The 20334-nt window shown below is 50.8% G+C and overlaps 1 protein-coding gene across 1 annotated transcript in view; it reads left to right on the forward strand.

Moving 5' to 3' along the window:
* Nucleotides 1–5092: 5092 nt before the first annotated feature.
* Znf341 (zinc finger protein 341) overlaps nt 5093–20334 on the forward strand; it is a 40113-nt gene continuing 24871 nt past the window's right edge. Inside the window, exons 1-7 of the mRNA XM_076849055.1 lie at nt 5093–5156; nt 9505–9615; nt 11638–11834; nt 14240–14389; nt 15279–15530; nt 18161–18356; nt 19892–19982. Coding sequence (XP_076705170.1) covers nt 5126–5156; nt 9505–9615; nt 11638–11834; nt 14240–14389; nt 15279–15530; nt 18161–18356; nt 19892–19982 — 1028 coding nt within the window. The 5' untranslated portion in view covers nt 5093–5125. The remainder of the gene's footprint in view (nt 5157–9504; nt 9616–11637; nt 11835–14239; nt 14390–15278; nt 15531–18160; nt 18357–19891; nt 19983–20334) is intronic.

Here is a 20334-nt window from a genome sequence, read left to right on the forward strand (position 1 = left end):
GCATTTTAACCATAAGTCATAGTTTTCAGGTTCGGATGTTGAAAATTATGATGCAAGTTTAAGATATAATTCACAAAATTTTATATCTTTACATCTTGTTTTGTCAACAGATACCATACTATGACTTACTATCCTTGTCCAAATTAATGCACTGGTACACACAGTGACATTTTCCCAGGCTACCCAATTCAAAATTGGTGGGGAAAAAAAACAAAACAAAAAACTGAATGATTGGGAAGTTACTTGCCAACTTGGAAGTAGAGTTCTTTAGTTTTCCATCTTAAGTATTTATGTTCTCTGGCATGAATTATCTGAAATCATAAACTAAACAATTACCTAAACCCAACTTTTAACTGCAAGATTGTGCAATGCTTCAAAAACCCATTCAGATAGCAGATTGTTACAATAAAACATCATCTTTTAGACACACATTCAGCCAAGATCATTGGCACTATTGCACATGTCTTAAAGGGCCAGAAACAAAGACACAGGACAGACAGACAGAAAGGCGCTCCAGACTATGGCTGACAGACAGAAACCTTTAAAACAGAGCAGATAAGAGAAAAATCTCCTACAACCAGTGGCACCATAGATGTCCCCACAAGGGGACCAGATATTTTCACAGAGGGGCAACCTGAAATGTAAAATCAAGGGTCTCCATGGCGACTTTACTGCATTTAGTGTCCCCTTTTTCTTTTTCTCTTTTTTTAAGAAGACAGAGGTGGCATAATCCTTACAGTGCAAGGAAGGAAGGAGGGAATTCCCCGAAGCAACAGGGCTTCTGCAGCTGCTGGGAGTCCCTCAGTCCCTCCTTTTACTTACAGGATTAGCTCCTCTGGTTCGGTTCCACCCCAGGCGCGCTCCGTCTCCTAGCATTTCAGTAGTCAGCTCTCAAAAAGTTCTGGGGGGGGTGGTGGTGGCATCCAAATTTGTAACTGAAAGTTCGGTTCCTGACCTTGAAGCCAATTAATGCCAATTTAATAATGAGGACAGGGTTTTGAGAAAAAGAAAAAGGGAGGTTTATTGCTTTGCTAACAAAGGAGAAACACAGGGGACTCTCTTGATCTGAAGGGACAAGGGGTTTTAAAGGAGTCTCACTTGTTAACCTGGGAGATACTCAGTTCTTAGATCCCCAGCGGCATTGCCCTCTGCAGTGGGTGTGCTCCAGCAGCCAGCTAGGGGCTTCTCTCCTCCTGCTTAACAAAGGGGGGTAAAGTTCATCGCAGTTCCTTAAAACACAGTCCAAAGGGGTGTCAGGCTTACTTGCTTTGTTACCCATTTTCACGTCCAACATCCTTAAGTTTTTACCACAGAAATCACACAACAAAAGGCCCAAAAACAAACAAACAAAAAACGTATGCAATGCAACGTCTTGCTAAAGTTCCGGGTAGGAGCGCGTGCGTGCCCCTCGGTACCTCTCTACCCTTCCAGAGGAATTCCCTACAGAACAGAACAGAGGACAGAACGATTTCTCGTTACTGTTCGGACAGGAGTATATGTGAGCCTTGCCAGGCCACCTCTCTGTCATCAGAAGAGATCTCCCTTAACCGGATACCAGATGTTATAAAGGTGCCACTTACCTATGGAGGCCTCCTCCACCAGGTGCTTGCTGATAGTTTTAGTGGGCAGTTCACTGCAGTGCTCCTATATACATGTATGATTACACTGCTAGAGTGACTCTGCACCATGCACAGCCAGGGGAATGAGAAGTTGTGCTCTATTTGTCTACAATATGTCAAAATGCATTCTACTGTAAAATAAATATATAAAAATAAATTTTAAATATGCTGTGATCAAAATATACTATGTGCATGTTGGAAAACCACCATGTTTTGTGTTGCTTTGTGTGAGTGGAATCTTCTTCTTCTTCTTTTGTAATTTTTAGTTGTGGAAGGACACAATGACTTTATTTTATTCAGTGCCTCACACAGGCTATGCAAGTGCTCTCTCACTAAGCCACAACCCCAGCCTCCATCCTCAGCATTTAAAAAAAAAAAATTTTGTAGTTGTAGGTGAACAGAATGCCTTTATTTTATCTGTTTATTTTTATGTGGTGCCGAGGATCGAACCCAGTGTCTCACGCAGGCTAGGCAAGGGCTCTACCACTGAGCCACAGCCACAGTCCAATCCCCAGCATTTTTTACTTTTTATTTATTTATTTTTAACATTTATTTTTTTAGTTTTAGGTGGACACAATATCTTTATTTTACATTTATGTGTGCTGAGGATCGAACCCAGTGCCTCATGCATGCTAGGTGAGCGCTCTACCACTGAGCTACCACCCCAGCCCCATTTTTTATTTTTTATTTTGAGACAATGGCTCGCTAAGTTGCCCAGGCTGACCTCAAACTTTTGATCCTCTGTGCTCAGTCTCCATGTAGCTGGGATTCCAGCAGGCCTAAGGCACTGCACCTGCCCCCTCTGCCTTTCTTTTCTTTTTTAAAATATATTTTTTCTAGTTGTAGATGGGCACATACCTTTATCTTGTGTGATTATTTTTATGTGGTGCTGAGGATGGAATCCAGTCCTCACACCTGCCAGGTGAGTGCTCTACCACTGAGCCCACCCCAGTGTCCGCTCTGATCTTCGTGTTCTCTCTGCGTATAGCTGACTCCAGCTCATTTCTCAGGTCCATCTCCTCAGAGAGGCCCTTCCTGATCACCCTCATTGAAACAGCCTCGCTTTCTCTCAGAAAAAATCAAAGTCACAGAACCTCTCTCTCTGGTTTACAGCCTATCTCACCTGCTAGACTATGATTCCATAAAGGCAAGGATTTTTGTCTTTTTGTCAGGGATGTGGCCCCAGCATTTAGAACAGTACAGCACATAGTAGACGTCCACGATTTTAAAAAAATGAATGTGGATATATTATTACTTGAATAATAATAATAATAATAAAGTTATACGAAGAGGGAACCCTGCTCTTACTCCTACCCGAGAGGCAATAGGGTAGGCCCTGGGTCTCAAGTTTCCCAGGAAAGGAGCCAGGTATAGAGTCTAGAAGAGGGGGTTTTCTGTGGGAGAGATTTGCTCAGGGCTCATGTGCAAGGGGGAATGGAGGGGGTGGTGGCAGTAGTGGGGGAACAGGGGTGATTCAGAGCAGGGTGGGGAGTTCATTGGTAGAAATGAGTCTTGGGTGGTGGATAACAGAGGGTCTGTGCAGCAAGTCATCAGAACAGTGAACTGGCAGCATTCCACAAGGGGAGAAGCTTTGAATGAATATGGCTTAATTTTTAGGATAAATGTATTTATTAATTTATTTGGGTGCTGGGGATTGAACCCAGGGCTTCACACATACTGTGCAGTGTTCTACCACTGAGCCACACACCCTCCTTAGGGGATCTGTATGTAGTGGTTTGGGGGTCTGCAGAATGAAAGTAGATGGGCTGGGGATGCACCTCAGCACAGCACCAGGCAGAGCACTTCCCTAGCAAGCGCCAGGGACCTGGGTTCCATCCCCAGAACCATTAAAAAAAAATTAAAATTAATCTTATTTTTGGAACCAGGGATTAAACTCAGGGGCATTCAACCACTGAGCCACATCCCCAGCCCTATTTCCTATTTTATTTAGAAACAGGGTCTCACTGAATTAATTGCTCAACACCTCACTGTGGCTGAGGCTGGGTTTGAACTCGAGATCCTGCTGCCTCAGCCTCCTGAGCCACTGTGCCCCGCTAAAAAAAAATAATGATTTTTAAGATTGAATGTCAGTGGTAGAACGCTTGCCTAGCATGTTTGAGGCACTGGGCACTGTTTACAGCCTATCTCGCCTGCTAGACTATGATTCCATGATCCTCAGCACCACATATAAATAAATAAAATAAAGGTTCATTAACAACTAAAAAATATTAAAAAAAAAAAAAAAAAGATTGAATGTCTGTTTTCTCCCACTCCTTCATGGGAAAGATCAGTGAATTTTTAGAGCTAAGAGAATTTGGTTGTATAGAGGGTGAGGGTGTGTGTGTGTGTGTGTGTGTGTGTGTGTGTGAGATAGAGAGAGAGAGAGAGAAAGAGAGAGAGAGAGAGAAATATGAATTTGGCGGGGAGACACAGAGAGAGGTAGGTGGGAGGGTCCCTGTGAGACCTGATTGGACCTTTGTGAGGCTGGGCTGGGAGTGACTGGCTGAGCACTGGGGATTTATGTGTCAAAAATAGGGTCTCTAGCAGGGCATAGTGTGTCCCCGTAATCCCAGCTACTCAGGAGGCTGAGGCAGGAGGATCTCAAGTTTGAGGCCAGCCTAGGAAATTTAGGGAGACCCTCAGCAATCCAGCAAGACCCTGTTTCAAAAAAGCAAAAAGAAAATGGGAGTCCCTGGGAATGGATCCATAGGAAAGGAAACTAGGAGGCCCCCAAAAGGTGGAAATGGGAGGGGTCTTCAGCCATGGAGGAATCTGAGGTGATAGGAGTTTTTTTTTTTTTTCAGTTTCACAAGCTTTTTATTTTTTAATTTATTTTTTATTATCTACACATGACATTACAATGATCTTGGCAATTCATACATTTGTATCATTGGAGTATAATTTCTCATTTTTCTGATTGTACAGACTGCAGAATCACACTGGCCATAGAGTCACCTATATACATACAGCAATCATAAAGTCTATTCTATTCTGCTGCCCTGATTAAGCCCAGGCAGTGGTGGGAAGTTGCACGAGGAGAGACCGGTGGTGGGCAAAGATGGGGGCTTCGGCGGGAGGGAAGTCTGTGACAAGGGGTGGAACCTGGGTCGCCCAGTTGGGGTTTGCGGGAGTCCTTGTGACAAGAGTCGAGTGGTCCGCGTGAGCTGGTGTTGCAAAGTTGGGATGGGAGCGGGTTGGGGTGCCGGTGGGGGGTCTGGTCTGGTGAGTGGTTCAGATAACAGGGCGGGAGGGTCCCGTGGGCGCGGCCCACTGAGGTCCTCCAGGGAGGTGGGGATGGGACCCGGAGGCGCCGGACACTGCGTCGCCGGGGCGAGATGCGGGAACCCAGGGACGCTGGGGTCCGCCAGCAGTGGCCGGGTGCGGGGGCCGGGGCTCGGCGGCGGCTCTCGGGCGCCCTCTGGCGGCCCCACCCCGCCGCCGCCGCTGCTCCCACAATGCTCGCGTAGCCCCGCTTGGGCTCCCGCGGCGGCGGCGGCGGCTCCAAGATGGCGCAGGCGATCTTCGAGGCCCTGGAGGGTGAGCAGCTACGGGGCCTGCGGAGGCGGCTGTTCCGCGCTGCGCCCCCTCCCGCCGCGCCCTCGCAGCGCCGGGCCCAGGGCGCGCGGCGGCCTCGGGGCGGAGGGCGCGGGGCCCGGAACAGCCGCGGGCGGGAGGGGCGCAGGCGAGCGGAGCCGCGGTCCGGCGGGGAGGGCGCAGCGGGACCGGAACAGCCGCGGGAGCCGAGGCCTGGCGGGGGCACCGGTCCCGGAACAGCCGTCGAGAGCTGGTCCAGCGGGGAGGGGGCCGCGGGCCCGGAACAGCTCCAGCCTCAGGGCCTCGGGCCGGCGCGGGAGGGGTGTCCCGGCGGGAACAGCCGGGCCGCGCCGCTGCTCCGCAGGACCCGGGCGCGGAGGGACGCGGTGCAGGAGCCGCTGAACGGCGCCAGGGCTTGGGCGGCTGGGCCAGCGCCCTGCCCACGAAGAGCTTCCCTGTGCGAACTGTGCCTCGTGCTGGCACGTAGTCCCTTATATGCAGACTGGCAAGGGAGAGGCGCCATCGGTGTGCAAGCTCACAGACCCAAGCCCGCACACCTGGGCTTCTTCCGCGTGTGCCCTGCTGGGGTACCGAGTGTTGCACACTCAGAGCAACACACGATGCCCGCCGGCGTGTGCCTGGCGGGACGCGTTGCTCTCAGATCCAAGCTGTAAATACTGGGTGCCCACTGACTGCCCTGTGATCTGCAGAATCCCAGAATGGAGAGTGGTTCTTAGCGTCAGAGAATCGGAGGCTTCAGATACAGCAAGCTTGGAGCGCCTCCATGTGCACCTGCTGGCATCAGCGGGCAAGGGCCTTAGCTACCCCGGACCAGGGCACACAGTAGACCCTGGGGGAAATACACACCCTAGAATGATGAGTAGTCGGCTAGAATGCAAAGAGGATTGGGCTGGTGGGGCTGGGGTGGGGTGAGGTGGGGTGGGTGGCGGGAGGAGACTTTGAGTCCTGCACCTCCCTTGGAAATCTGGGCCACTTGCTTTACTTCTTGGACGTTTAAGAGTTCTCACCATGGAGGGGGGTTCAATTTCAAGAGTAGTCATTGAGCCAGACACACTCCCCATCCGCACCCCCAGTCTAGTGGTTGTGGTGGAGAGAGACATAGAACAAGCAATTGTAGAAATGATAGAATTCTAGAAAAGGTAGATGGTGAAAGGAGATCTCAGCTGGCCATTTGTGCAAAATGAAGAAAATAGGGGTGATGGATGTGAAGGGTGAGGGTCAGTGGGGGTTCTGTGCGGGAGGATAAGAAGATGGAGTGAGGCCTTTCTCTTTCATCTGCACTATTAGAATGATAATTACAAGAACTAACTTGTGTATTGAATAAAGAAGAAATTAAAAGAGAAATCAGCTGGGACTAGAGCTTGTGGTAGAGGAGGGTCATGCACAAGCTCTGGGTTCAGTTCCCAACACCAAAATATAAATGAATAAGTAAAAGAGAAATCAGCCCCTAGGACATCACCATGCCTGCTGGGCGAGGGAAGGGCAGCAGGCCTGAAGATCCAGGGGAGAGGGTCATCTGAATGACCCAGGCAGTGGGAACTGCATTTGCAAAGCTCTCCCTTGGTTTCTCATGCAGGGGAGCAGCTAGAGAAGAGGCTTCCATTGGTTTGATGAAGCTTCTGAACTTTATCTTGGGATCAGTGTGGAGCTAAGAAAAGATTTTCAGCAGGGGAGCCGCACAAGCTAATGTATGTTTTATAAAGTTCACCATGGCCTCTGCGGGAACAGACTGGAGGGGGCCACAGTGGCTCTTGGGAGGTGAGTGAGGACTCTGCCCAGGTTGTCAGCTGAGAACTGATGGTGGCCCCGGCCAGGGGACAGCTGAGGGGATTGAAAGAGTGGATCTGAGACAAATTTGGTAGCTAGGTTTGCCAAAAGTCCAGAAAGTGGAGGAGGGAGCAGTAGGTAAGGAAAGAATGAAGGGGTGCCCAAGAGGCATTTTGGGAGTGGTGCTCTGTTCTGTATGTGTGTGGTACTGGGGATTGAACCCAGGGACCCTCTACCACTGAGCTGTAACCTCAGACCTTCTGTATTTTTTTATTTTGAGATAGGGTCTTGCTAAGTTGTTTAGGCTGGACTGAAACTTTCTATCTTCTCTCAGCCTCCACAGTCTCTGAGATTATTGGTGTGTGTCCCCACACCCAGTTGAATCCCACTATTATTTATAATTATAATGCACCAATTAAAAAATAATAGAATGATCCCCTATATCCTATACCCAGTCTCCCCCAATGGTAACATCTTGTAACACTGGAGAGTATCACTGTCAGTCAACACAAAACAGTTCTGTCACTACCAGGTGTTTTCCTTTTCTAGCCACACCACAAATCCTTCCTCCATTCACATCATCCTTGATCCCTGGCAACTGCTAATCTGTTCTGTTTCTAAAGTTTTGTCATTTAAAGAATATTATAGGGCTGGGGTGTAGCTCACTGGCAGAGCACTTGCCTAGTATGTGCAAGGCCCTGGGTTCAGTCCCCAGCACCCACACACTCACAAAAGAACATCCTATAAATGGAATTGTAGAATATATAACCTTTGAGACTTGCTTTTTTTCCCACACATCTCAGTTGAAGGTTGAATCAAGTTGTTGTGGCTATCAATAGCTTGTTCCTTTTCTTTTCTGAGGAGGGGTAACTAAGGATTGAACTCAGGGCACTTGACCACTGAGCCACACCCTCAGCCCTATTTTGTATTTTATTTAGAGACAGGATCTCACTGAGTTGCCTAACACCTCACTTTTGCTGAGGCTGGCTTTGAACTTGCAATCCTCCTGCCTCAGCCTCCCGAGCCACTGGGATAATAGGTGTGTGCCCTTGTGCGTGGCTAGTTTTTTCCTATTGCTGAATATTTCATGGTATGGATGATCCAGTTTAACCATTCGTCCACTGGAGGGTCTTCTGAAATGTTTCCAGATTTTTAAAATCATGAGTAAAAGTTCTGTGGACATTCATGTATAGATTTGTACCCAGATTCTAAAACACTGTTTTGCATCCTGCTCAGGGACAGGATAGGAAAGAGTCCAGAGGCAGAAGGAACCTCTGGAAATAGCAATGTTTAGGGAGCAGACCGGAGAGGAAAGGAGATGTGTGCTAGACGGCTTTTTATAACTATGATGAAATGCCTGAGATAAACAGCTTAAAGGGTGAAAGATTATTTCGGCTCATGGTTTCAGAGGTTTCAGTCCCTAGACAGCTGGCCCCATTGCTGTGGGCCTGTGATAAGGCAGAACATTGCCTCACCACATCTTGGCAGGGAGGGCCAGGGTCAAGAATGTATGCTTTGCAGAGCATGTCCCCAAGGACGCACTTCCTCCCACCAGGCCCCACCTCCTAGTTTCCACCCCTTTCCAGTAGTCCATTCAAGCATGAACCCATCAGAGGTTAGTCTGTTAATGAGATGAGACCTTCATGATCCAATCACTTCCCAAAGCCCCACCTCTGACTGTTGCTGTACTGGGGACCACGCCTTCAACACACGAGGCTTTGGGGGATATTCCGTATCCAAACTACAGCAAGTCCCCAGAAAGGAGGAGGAGACCTTGGAAGGGTGGTGCCTGGAGCCAAGAAGGAAGTGTTCTATGGCGTGTCTGGATGCTGCCAGGTGGTCTTTGGTGGTAGGTGGGAGCTTAAGTCCCCCTGGAGCAGGAGGATTGGAAGGTAGGTAGATTAAGAGCAGGACAGCCTTCAGCAGATAGTGAAGGGAAGACAGATGGGAACAAAGAGGGCAAGGGTGCCCGGATGCAGACAGACTTGTGAGATATGGGGCCTGGGTGAGAAAGATTTCCAGAGGGGCTCCACGGTTTAGGATTAGAGGTAGCCATCAGTAAGAGAGGAACCCAAACTAGCAGTGACGGAAAGAGGCTGGAACATTGTTTGTTTCATGGGAGAATCCAGTGGAAGTCAGTTTGCGGTGTGAGGATGGCAGGTACAGGCTCCTCACAGGCCCAGAATCTTTCCAGATCGATCTTTCTCTCTCTCTCTCTCTCTCACCAGGGATTAAACCCAGGGGTGCTTAACCGCTGAGCCCCCTCCCCAGCCCTATTTTTTATTTTCTTTAGAGACAGGGGCTCACTGAGTTGCTTAGTGTCTCACTTTTGCTAAGGCTGGCTTTGAACTCTCAGTCCTCTTGCCTCAGCCTCCCGAGCTGCTGGCATTACAGATGTGTGCCACCGTGCCCAGCAAATCTTGGGATCTGTTACAGGGCAGTAGGAGGGAACATCTACTGGGCGCTGCCAGCTGTCTCTACCCTGGTGTTGCAGTGGGTCTGGGAGGATGAAGACAGCAAGGTCTGGGCCCACTTTCCTCAGAGCCCGTGTTGTCTTTTTCAGGAATGGACAATCAGACTGTTCTGGCCGTCCAGTCACTGTTGGATGGCCAAGGAGCAGTCCCTGATCCAACAGGCCAGAGTGTCAGTGCGCCCCCTGCCATCCAGCCATTGGGTGAGTATCTGCTCTGCCCACCAGTGGAGAGTCAGTGGCTCCGAGCTTAGGAAGAGCACGTAGAGCTCCTGAGGGGGCGAGGGAGTAAACTGTCACTGGGTCCCCAGGATGTCCCTGGGAATCTGAACCCTGTCTCCCACCCTCCAGCCTGGACCTTCAGGTTTATTCAGGCCTTCTCTCGTAGCTCTGAGAACGCTCTCTCACTTAGTGGCTGTGGGAGCCCGATGCTGGGCAATGCTTTTCATTTTCTCTGGAAGTTGTTTCTCAACTCTCCAGAAAGAATAGGCTGAACATGAATGTCTTCAATTTAAAGACCAAGTCCCTAAGACACAGGGCAAAACTCTGTTGCAAGTCCTTATGTGAGACTGCGTGTTCATTTATTTCTTCCACAAACATTCTTAAGCACTTAGGAAGCACTCTCGGGACAAAAGGATAAAAACCTGGTTTGAATTTTGTGTCCATAGTCCCTGGCTCTGTGGCCCTGGCCAAGTGAATCAACCTCCCTATGCGTGGGTTTCCATGTCTGTTAAATGGGGATAATTGTCCTATGTCATAGGAACCTTATGAGAGTACTCGGGACTTGGTTTCAACTGTTGTAGATGAGAAAGGAAAGTTTCTTATGGTTTTTAGAAGATTAAATTTATCTCTCTGTTGGGTGAAGCCCTGGTGGGCATTTGAGGTGAGTGGTGATTTCTTTCTGTGGGTCTGCTGTCCTCACGTGCAGTCCAGGGTGGCTGCCCCACCCAGCTCTTACTGTGGTCGCCACCTCCCGGCCAACACAAAGGGAAGAAAGAAAGAAGTGGAAATCATGCCGTTTCCTTTTAAGGGGAAGTTGCACATACAGTACATTCTGCTGTCATTCTGTTGGTCAGAATTCAGTCACATGACATGCTGCTACAAGGCAGGCTGGGAAGCATGTCTGTCACTCACTCACACCTTTAACTAGGAAGCCATATTTCACACTAATTTTTCCTTCCTTCCTTCCTTCCTTCCTTCCTTCCTTCCTTCCTTCCTTCCTTCCTTCCTTCCTTCTTTCCTTCCTTTTTTTGTAGTGGAGATTGAACCCAGGGACACTTAACCACTAAGCCACATCCCAGCCTGTTTTATTTTTTTATTTGGAGACAGGGTCCCACAGAGTTCTTTATAGCCTTACTAAGTTACTGAGGCTGGCTTCGAACCTGTGATCCAAGCTGCTGGGATTATTATGTGTCACCATGCCTGGCTCAATTAACTTTTCATTTATTCAGCAAACATCCGTTGAGGACCTAAGTGTCCAGAAGATATCTCAGCTGTGGTGATAAAGAAGACACATTTCTTTCCCTTAGGGGATTCACAGTTTGGTGATGATGAGAAAGCTAATATATGAGAGGTGAACCCAAAGGAAGGAACTCTGGCTAAGCCTTCCTGGAGGAGGTGAGCCTTGCAGAATGAGTTGTTCTAAGAGAAGCAGCTCAGCAGCGGGCAGTGTGCTCACCTGGTCCATTTGGAGACAGAGGAATAAATTCAGGCAGGATAAAGATTCCTAGCTGGGTGCAATGGCACAAGCCTGTAATCTCAGGGGTCTGGGAAACTGAGGCAGGAGGATCGTGAGTTCAAAGCCAGCCTCCGAAAAGGCCCTAAGCAACTCAGTGAGACCCTGTCTCTAAATAAAATACAAAAAAGGGCAGGGGATGTGGCTCAGTGCTTAAGCACTCCTGTATTAAATCCCTGGTACCAAAAAAGAAAAAAAAAATCTGAAATTCTCAACTTTGAACTGTGCCCACTCTATTATTTCCTGGTGTCTAATGGTTTGCTACCTAGCTGCACATGGCTGGCTCTTCCCACAGGAGCCTGTGTAGCTCCCAGAAAGCTCCCGGTTGATGTTCGACACACTTAACAAATCGCGAATGCTGTCCAGAGTTGCTGTTCTCTCTGTTCTGCAGTCTCCTGCTCTTCACCATAATGCCCCTGACTTAATCTTGCTTTTTTTCCCATTACTTAATCCCTCTACGGTCCCTTCCTGCATCTGGGTATGACCCTTAGATGATGAGGATGTCTTTCTCTGCGGAAAGTGCAAGAAGCAGTTCAACTCGCTGCCAGCCTTTATGACCCACAAGCGAGAACAGTGCCAGGGGAACGCCCCTGCCCTGGCCACCGTCTCGCTGGCCACAAACAGCATCTACACGCCTCCAGCAGCGCCTGCCACAGTCCAGCAGGCCCCGCCTCCTGCCAATCGCCAGGTATTCATTCACTCATTTATCCTCCCAGCTTTTTTTTTTAAGCTAGGTCTTGCTGTCGCCCAGGCTGAGCTTGCCATCCTCCTGCTTTAGCTGCCAGAGTTTAGCTGGGATGACAGCTGTGCGCCACCACATCTGTCCCAGCAGATCTTTCCAAGCACCTACTGTGTGTCGGGCACTGCTGGGCCCAGGAGGTAGATCAGTGGATAAAATAGATCAGGTCACTGCCCTTGTGGAGCTGAGTGACACGGGTAGTATGCAAACAAATACATGAAGCTGTACTTCCTTCAGCGTGTTGAGTGCGGAGCTAGGGGACGCCAAGGCAGAGTGGTACCTGGGGAAGGGCTCTGTGGAAAGGTGATATGTGAGCAGAGATCCAAAGAGGTGAGGGGAAGAGAGTTCCACGTGGAGGGATCAGCAGGTACAAAAACCTAAGGCAGAAGTATGCCAGGTCATTCCAGGTACAAGGAGGGGACAGCAGCTGGAGGGTGAGGAAGACGGAGGGTGACAGGGCCCACAAGAGGGGCCTGGCAGGTGGGTTGGCCTTGTGGGCTTCACCTGGAGTGAGATGGGAAGTGCCGGAAAGCTTTGAGCAGCAGAGGGGTGTAGTCTGACTTACGCTCTAACCAGGTCTCTCCAGCTACTGTCATAGACTCTGACAGGTAGGAGAGCAAAGCCAGGAGGCAGTGTGACGGCAGCTCCAGGCAGTGGGTGGTGCGCTGCACCAGGGTGGTGCCTGAGGAAGGGGTTAGAAGGAGACTTGGGAAATATTTTGAAGGTGTTAACAAAAGGGTGTGTAGGCCAGTTTAGTGAGGAATGTGACATAAAGAGGAGTCAAGGGTGACTTGAGTTGGAGTTGCATCGTCCAAAGTGGGAAAGCTACCAGGAGAGTATTTTAGCAGGGTATTAGGAGTTCACCTGGACGAGCTCTGGGACCTGAAGAGGGGGGCAGACCCCAAGGCCGAGGTCAGAAGGAGGGCAGGCTGGAACATGGTTCTAGAGCAAGGACGTCCTGGTGCGCCGCCCCCCCCCCCCCTTTTTTGCTCTATCGACAACGTTTTTTATTTTATTTTATTTATTTACTTTTAAAAATTTATTATTATTATTATTTTGGCACCAGGAATTGAACCCAGTACTTAACCACTGAGCCATATCCCCAGCCCTTTTTTGTATTTTATTTAGAGACAGGGTCTCACTAAGCTGCTTAGGGCCTCACTAAGTTGCTGAAGCTGCCTTTGAACTTGCGATCCTCCTGCTTCAGCCTCCCAAGCTGCTGGGATTACAGGCATGTGCCACCGCACCCAGCCAGTTTGACGCTTTCTTGTAAGATCTGCCTGTCCCCCTCACTATTGTAAGCATGATATTTTAATTTTTATTGATTTGTACCTTTGCTGGTAATACAGGCCTTGCCTCCTACTTTCTCTTTTTAAAGTATTTTTTAGTTGTTGATGGACACAATATCTTTGTCTATTAATTTATTTTTGTGTGGTGCTGAGGATCAAACCCAGTGCCTCACACGAGTGAGGCAAGCGCTCTGCCACTGAGCTACAGCCCCAGCCCCCTTGTACCTTTTGAAAGTTAGAAGGGTACAAATCAAGACTCGTTTGGTGCTGCTCCTCTCCCCTGCCCCCAGGTAGCTGTTGGCAGATATCCTTCATGATCTAAGGTACATTCAAATATTTTATTTAAGTAACTAAGGAATCATATGCTATTGTTTTAGATTTTTTAAAAAATAAAAACACATAATCTTCGTATTATATGCAATTTTATTTTTTATGCCATACAGTATTCTATTCCAGGAATATGATGTTATTTTTTAAAAAGAATTATACCTTTATTTTATTTATTTCTTTTTATGTAGTGCTGAGGATCAAACTCAGTGCCTCACGCATGCTAGGCAAGTGCTCCAGCCCCAGGCCTGTGGTCATTCCCCCATTGGTGGACATTATTTAATTTTCCATTGTTGGAAACAAGGCTGTGTGGCTGGCCCAGTGGCATACACTGTCATCCCAATGACTGGGGAGGCTGAGGCAGGGGGATAGCAAGTTCAAAGCCAGCCTCAGCAACTTGGCAAGACCATGTCTCAAAAAAGAAAAAGGGCCAGGGGTGTGGCTTAGTGGTAAAGAATCAAGGCTCATGGGAGCCTCTCACCTGGGCTCCCTGTGCAGCATGTGAACAGTTCCCTGGTCTAGAAACCGGAAGTGTTATTGCTGGATCAGAGGCTTGTACTTTGCAGAGAGGTGTCTGTTATTCTGCTTTGGGGAGGACTGAGCGGAGAGGTGGAGGGCCAGGGTCACACGGTCGGGTCTGTGGGACTCGGGAACCTGGATCTTTCCCTCAGCTTCCCTGCAGAGCCTCAGACGTGTTCACACATCCCTTCCTGTCTGTCTGTCTCTCTTACTGCTCAGATCTCCACGTACATCACAGTGCCCCCGTCCCCATTGATCCAGACCCTGGTGCAAGGCAACATCTTGGTGAGCGATGACGTGCTCATGTCCGCCATGTCCGCCTTCACGTCCCTGGACCAGCCCATGCCCCAGGGGCCCCCGCCTGTGCAGGTAAGGAGGCCACAGGCTTCTCAAAGGGTCTTTTTTTTGCTTTGTTCTTTGTGTTTCTTTGTAGTATTGAGGATCAAACTGGAGACCTTACACATGTCTCACTGGGTCTTGTCTCCAGGCCTGTGTTCAGTACCTTGTAGAAAAAAGGGGGCTTGGGCCGGCCTTCTCCATGCTGAGGGGGCCTGTCAGCCTCCCATGGCCAGCCCCACTGCCGTGAGGGAACTGCCACAGTTTGGCTATTTTGACTCCTGCTTTTGTTTTTTAAAAGTGTCCCTTGTCAGCTGGGTGTGCTGTAATCCCAGTGATTTGGGAGGATGAGGCAGGAGATCACAAGTTCAAGTCTCTGCAGATGTAGCTTAGTCATAAAGTGTCCCTGAGTTAAATCCTCCCGCCCCCAAATATTAGAAGATACACCGAGGCTCCTTGGGATTTTCTAGTACCCATAGGCGACTGGCCACCGTGACACCAATTCCAGACTCCCAGGAGGGGCGGAGATGCTCCCAGTAAACCACACTGTTGGTACAAAGCGTCTAGATGAGCTGGTACTGGCACAGTGTGGTCTGTGCCGCTGGCGGGCAGAGCAGCCGTTATCAGCCAGGAGTGTCCAAAGCTGTGTTCTCGGGTGCCCGTCAGATCCAGCCCTGTAAACAGGCCTCCTGAAGATGGCAACATGCTGGTCGGCTTTGCTGATGTTCTTTAGAAAAAAGAATAGCGGCTCCAGGCTGATGCCCCCCTCAGAATTCTTCTGGGACTTTGTTTCCCTGTGCCCTCTGAGGTCCCTGTGAGTCGTTCCCGTCCCCTGTGGAGGCGCAGGTACACAGTCTTCCTCGTCGATGCTGGTGGCAGCCAGCAGCTCTAATGCTTTGCTTTGCTTTGCTTCTGATTTCAGAGCAGCCTGAACATGCACTCTGTGCCCAGCTACCTCACTCAGCCTCCGCCACCTCCTCCACCCCCACCACCTCTGCCACCACCTCCACCCCCACAACCCCCGCCGCCCCCACCCCAGAGCCTGGGCCCCCCCGGGCGTCCCAACCCTGGTGGCAGTGGCGTGGTGGAGGTGTACAGTGCTGCTGCGCCCATGGCTGGGAGTGGGACGGTGGAGATCCAGGCCCTGGGGATGCAGCCCTACCCGCCACTGGAGGTGAGCCAGGGCAGGGAGGGGTGCCGGGAGCTGGGCATGGCCAAGGCCTTTCCTGAGCACCGGCTGTGTGCCAGGCTCTGTGCTGGGGTGTGGTACCGTGGGGGACTGAACCAGATCCACCCCAGCCCTCGTGGGAGATGCATCGTGGGAGAAAGCGGGACCTCGATAGAAGCATCACAGCCACCAATGGAAAATGCGACTGGGGAGGTGGGATGAAGTAGAGGTGGGAGCAGAAACACTAGCCCTGCTCAGGGGCAGTCAGAACGGTCAGGATACTTGCCTCTGGGGAGAAGACCCCCCCAAATTATCAGCATAACTGTCTCATTCTTTTACAAGCGAGATGAATCAGTTATCTATTGCCAGTCGGCCAGGCACCTCTGCTGACCTTGGCTGGGTGTCAGCTGCCCTGGGATGGCCTGGACAAGGATGAGACTGAGCTCTGCTCTTTGTGGCCCTCATCCCCCTGTGGGTTCTCCTGGCCGTGATGGAGGCGAATACACAGAAATGCTTGAGGCCACCCTAAGCTTAGACCTGTAAGGACCCGAGTCATTTCTCCCAGCCACAGCAGGCTATGAGGCCAGCCTAGATTCAGGGGACCGACCTGATGCCGCTTCTCAGTGGGAAGAGCTGTAGAATCACCCTGCAAAGGTCCAGCACAGGCGTGGGTCCAGGGAGGGAAGAGTCGGGGCCACGGTACAGTCAGCATGTCGTGACCCAGTGGTGGTCACCTGATTGCCCAGGAAGGCCTTGAGTGATAGGTGAATTCGTGCCTGGCACAGATATTGATCGAGTGCAGTCCTGATCAGGGTCGATCAGGGAAGTGCACACCACACTGTGCGTTTCTGGCAGAGGGATTTAATACAGAAGGTAGGTGTCTTCAGAGCTGGAGAAAGGGCTGCAGAAGCGCCACTGGTTTTCAGGCCCGCTGTCAGAGCTCGGCCCAGGGAGCCAGGGTGTGGCCGCTGCGCCCTGATGCCAGGGGCCCGTGGGGCGTGGAGTCTGCTGCTGCCCGAGGCCTGGGGCATGGGGCTTGGGGAGCAGCAGGGGCGCCTAGAGCGGGGCCAGCGGCTCCTTTGCTTGTGACTTGCACAGCCCGCCCTCTCCCACATGGCTGCCGGACAAGGCGCTCTCTGCCCCACTGTGCATCCAGATCTCACGCAGAAGCTGCTGCTGGGCAGAACCTAGTCTTAAGTTCAAAACCACACTGTCGAGGGAGGTGCATTTCCGGGCTGAGCCTGGGCCCTGTCGGGTGCCCACTGAGTGCCTCAGGGAGTGCGCTCGTTCAGCAGACCATTATGAAACACCTGCTCGAGCCAAGCATGGCTCTGAGCCTGGGCCTGGAGTAGGGAGCAGAACTCCCTGCCCTGTGGAATGAAGCTGGACAAACAGGAAAAATGTCTGATTTTAATTGATTGAACCCAGGGCTCTTTACCACTGAGCCTCATCCCCAGCCTTTTTAATTTTATTTTATTTTTATTTTTTTGTAAAATATTTTTAATTGTAGATGGCCTCAATACCTTTATGTTGTTTATTTAGTTTTTTTTATATGGTGCTGGGGATTAAACCTAGTGCCTCACACATACCAGGTAAGTGTTCTACCCCTGAGCCAAAACCCCAGCCCTTTATTTTTTATTTTTGAGACAATGTCTTGCTAAATTGCTTAGGGCCTTGCTAAGTGGCTGCAGCTGGCCTTAACCTTGCAATCCTCCTGCCTCAACCTCCCAAGTTGCTGGGACTACAGGCATGTGCCACCATTCCTGGCTCAGAATTTCAGATAACAGTAAGTGAAAGGAGAAAAATAAAGCAGAGAGGGATAGGAAGTGTCATTTTGGGTAGAATATCCCAGAAAGACCCATGAATGATATGCAGATGAGTTCTTCACAATGTGTCAGTCATGATCCCGGCTTAGTTAACTCAGTTTTGTGAATGACTTAGAATTCATTCAGCAGCTTTCTGTGGCATCAGCCTCGGCTCCCAGTTGACCGGAGGCTGTCACTGGCGCGTCTGGCGGTGTTAGTCAGCTGTGAGGACACGGGCCCTCTGGCTTCCTGTTCTCTTGTGCTAAATCTGTCACCAAGAGCAATAATAGCTGGGTGTGGTGGCACACTTCTATGATCCTGGTGGCTCAGGAGGCTGAGGCAGGAGGATTGCAAGTTCGAAGCCAGCCTTAGCAAGTTAGCAAGGCCCTCTCTCAAAATAGAACATAAAAAATGAAAAAATAAAAAATGACTGGAGATGTGGCTCAGTGGTAAAGTGCCCCCACTGGTTCAATCCCAGCACTGAAAAGGAAAAAAAGAAGGCGTTATAATGGCATTAATAACAGCTCATGTTTATGAGTGCCTAATGTATGCCGACTTCTGCTCTAAGCTCTTAATTACTCCTTTTTAAATTCTCACCACAACCCCATGAGAGGGAGCTGTGATGAGCCCCATTTTACAGAGGAGGAAACTGAGGCAGAGAGATTAAAACCCAGGGCCACTTCAATAGTAAGTGCAGAGCCCGGATTTGACCCCAGGCTTTGGAAGTTCCCGGGGGTCTTGGAGTGACAGGTGTCTGAACCCCATTGAGGCTGGTGGTGAGGCTGGGGCCCTCCTGCCCCAGGCTCTTTCCCTGACGTGCTGTCTTTCTAGGTGCCAAATCAGTGTGTGGAGGCTCCAGTGTACCCCACACCTCCGGTGTACAGCCCTGGCAAACAGGGATTCAAACCAAAAGGACCTAACCCTGCTGTCCCTATGACCAGCGCCACCGGGGGCACAGTGGCCACCTTTGACTCCCCACCAACACTGAAGACCAGACGGGCTAAAGGTGCCAGTGGACTCCCGGAAGGTGGGCCCCCAGCCTGCCATGAGCATCTTCCCTTGGCATTAGCCTATCCGCAGGCTGTTTGGTTCTGGTCTTCCCTTTTGTAATGGTTAGGATTAATTTTGGTTGTATGTAATAGAAAAATCTAAAATAAGTGACTTAAAAAGTGATGGAATTTCTTTTCTGTCCTGGGTAGAACAAGACCAGAAGCAGGCAATCTGGGGATCATGTGACGTGGTCACCAGGCACCCATGTATCTTCTGTCTTTCTGTTCCTCTATCCCCAGAGCATGGCTTCATTTATCAGGGTGCCTCATCATCTAAAATGGCTGCTGGAGCTCCAGTCATCAATTTCATATTCCAGGCAGTAAGAAGGAGGAAGAAAGGAAGGGTAAAAGGGGTACCTCCCAGCTTCCAGAAGTTCTGTATGAGACTTTTGCTTACATCTAATTGGTGAGAACTTAGTCACATGGCCATACCTAGCTGGAAAGGAAGCTGGGAAATGTCTGCTTTAGCTAGGAGCACTGATGTTCCCATTAGGTAAGGGAATTTTTGAGGGAAGAAGGAGAGAATGGCTGTCAGACAAGTAGTAGTGTCTGTTACCCTTTTGGAGGTGCTGAGTATGGGGTGGGTGACAGAAGCAGGAGGTAGAAGGAGGGAAAGATACTGAGAATTTCCCAGAGGCTTTCCAGTCAACCATTTTTCCTTTTCTTTCCTTCCACAAATATGTGTTGACCTGCGAGCACCAGGCTCCACGTCGGGCACCGGGGTCTCATATCTTGGCCCATGATGCCTTTGCCCTCAGTTACTCAGAGCTTACTGGGAGAGCGAGACAGGAAATAAATATCTGGGAGTCACTCTAGGAAGGAGATTAGCAGGGTTCTGTGATTCAGGTGCTGGGGAGAGGCTGGGAAGTGATGCCGTCTGGCTGGGCGCAGTGGCGCACACCTATAATCCCCAGAGTCTGGGGAGGCTGAGCAGGAGGATCTCAAGGGCAAGGCTAGCCTCAGCAATTCAGTGAGGCTCTAAGCAGCTCAGCCAGACCTGTCTCCACATAAACAATGAAACAAAGCTGGGGATGTAGCTCAGTGGCTAAGCGCCCCTGAGTTCAATCCCCAGTGCCCCGGCCCAAATGATGCCACCTGTTCATCTGGGGAGGGGAAGGAAGCAGCCTTGTGGGTATCTGTGCAAGGGGACCTGCGGGTGCATAGGTCCAGAGATGGGACCTTGCTTGAGGTCTTTCAAGGTTAGTAAGGAGTCCACTGCAGCTGGGTGGAGGGCTGAGAGATTGAGGAGAATCAGAGGGTGCGGGTGCTGGAGGCCATAGGAAAGTTGGGATTTTAGCCCGGGTCAAGGGGAGCCTTTGAGGGTGCTGTCCTGCTTTCCAGCCAGAGCACGCGCTTTCCCGGGGCACTGGGAGGAGCCCCCATGCCTCTCGCCCTGCCTGTGCATGGACGTGGCCTTCCTGGGTGTGGGCTGTGTGGCCGCAGGTCCGGGGGATGGGGCGGTCCCCTCAGCGGTGCCCCAGCCTCACCAGCCCCTGCTGGCAATGTCTTTCAGCTGCAGGGAAGCCCAAGGCTCAGCAGCTCAAGTGCTCCTACTGCGACAAGTCCTTCACCAAAAACTTCGACCTGCAGCAGCACATCCGAAGGTAGGTGGGCGAGCCCCTCCTCCCTCCGAGGCTGGGGTCACCTCGGCCCTCCGCACTGTCACGGTGTGCAGGGCCCAGCCCAGGCCGGGCGCAGTGCAAGAGGACCGTCTGGGCTGGTAGAGGGTGCGGGCGATGTGCTTGAGCGAGAGGGGCTCCGCGCCTGCGTGAGGCACCTCAGTCCTGCGTGGCCCCGGGGAGCTGCCAGGCCACTCGGCTGAACTGGGCCTCTCGTCCCAAGAGGTGCCCGCCTGTCTAGGCCCGTCTTCCGCGTGTGAGTGGAGTCGTGTCGAGAGCTCCGCAGACCTGGGGGTCGTCGGCAGCTTCTTTGCCACTGTGACCACAAGGCCTGATG

Source organism: Callospermophilus lateralis, chromosome 3 (assembly GCF_048772815.1).
Source record: "Callospermophilus lateralis isolate mCalLat2 chromosome 3, mCalLat2.hap1, whole genome shotgun sequence".
NCBI classification, from domain to species: Eukaryota; Metazoa; Chordata; class Mammalia; order Rodentia; family Sciuridae; genus Callospermophilus; species Callospermophilus lateralis.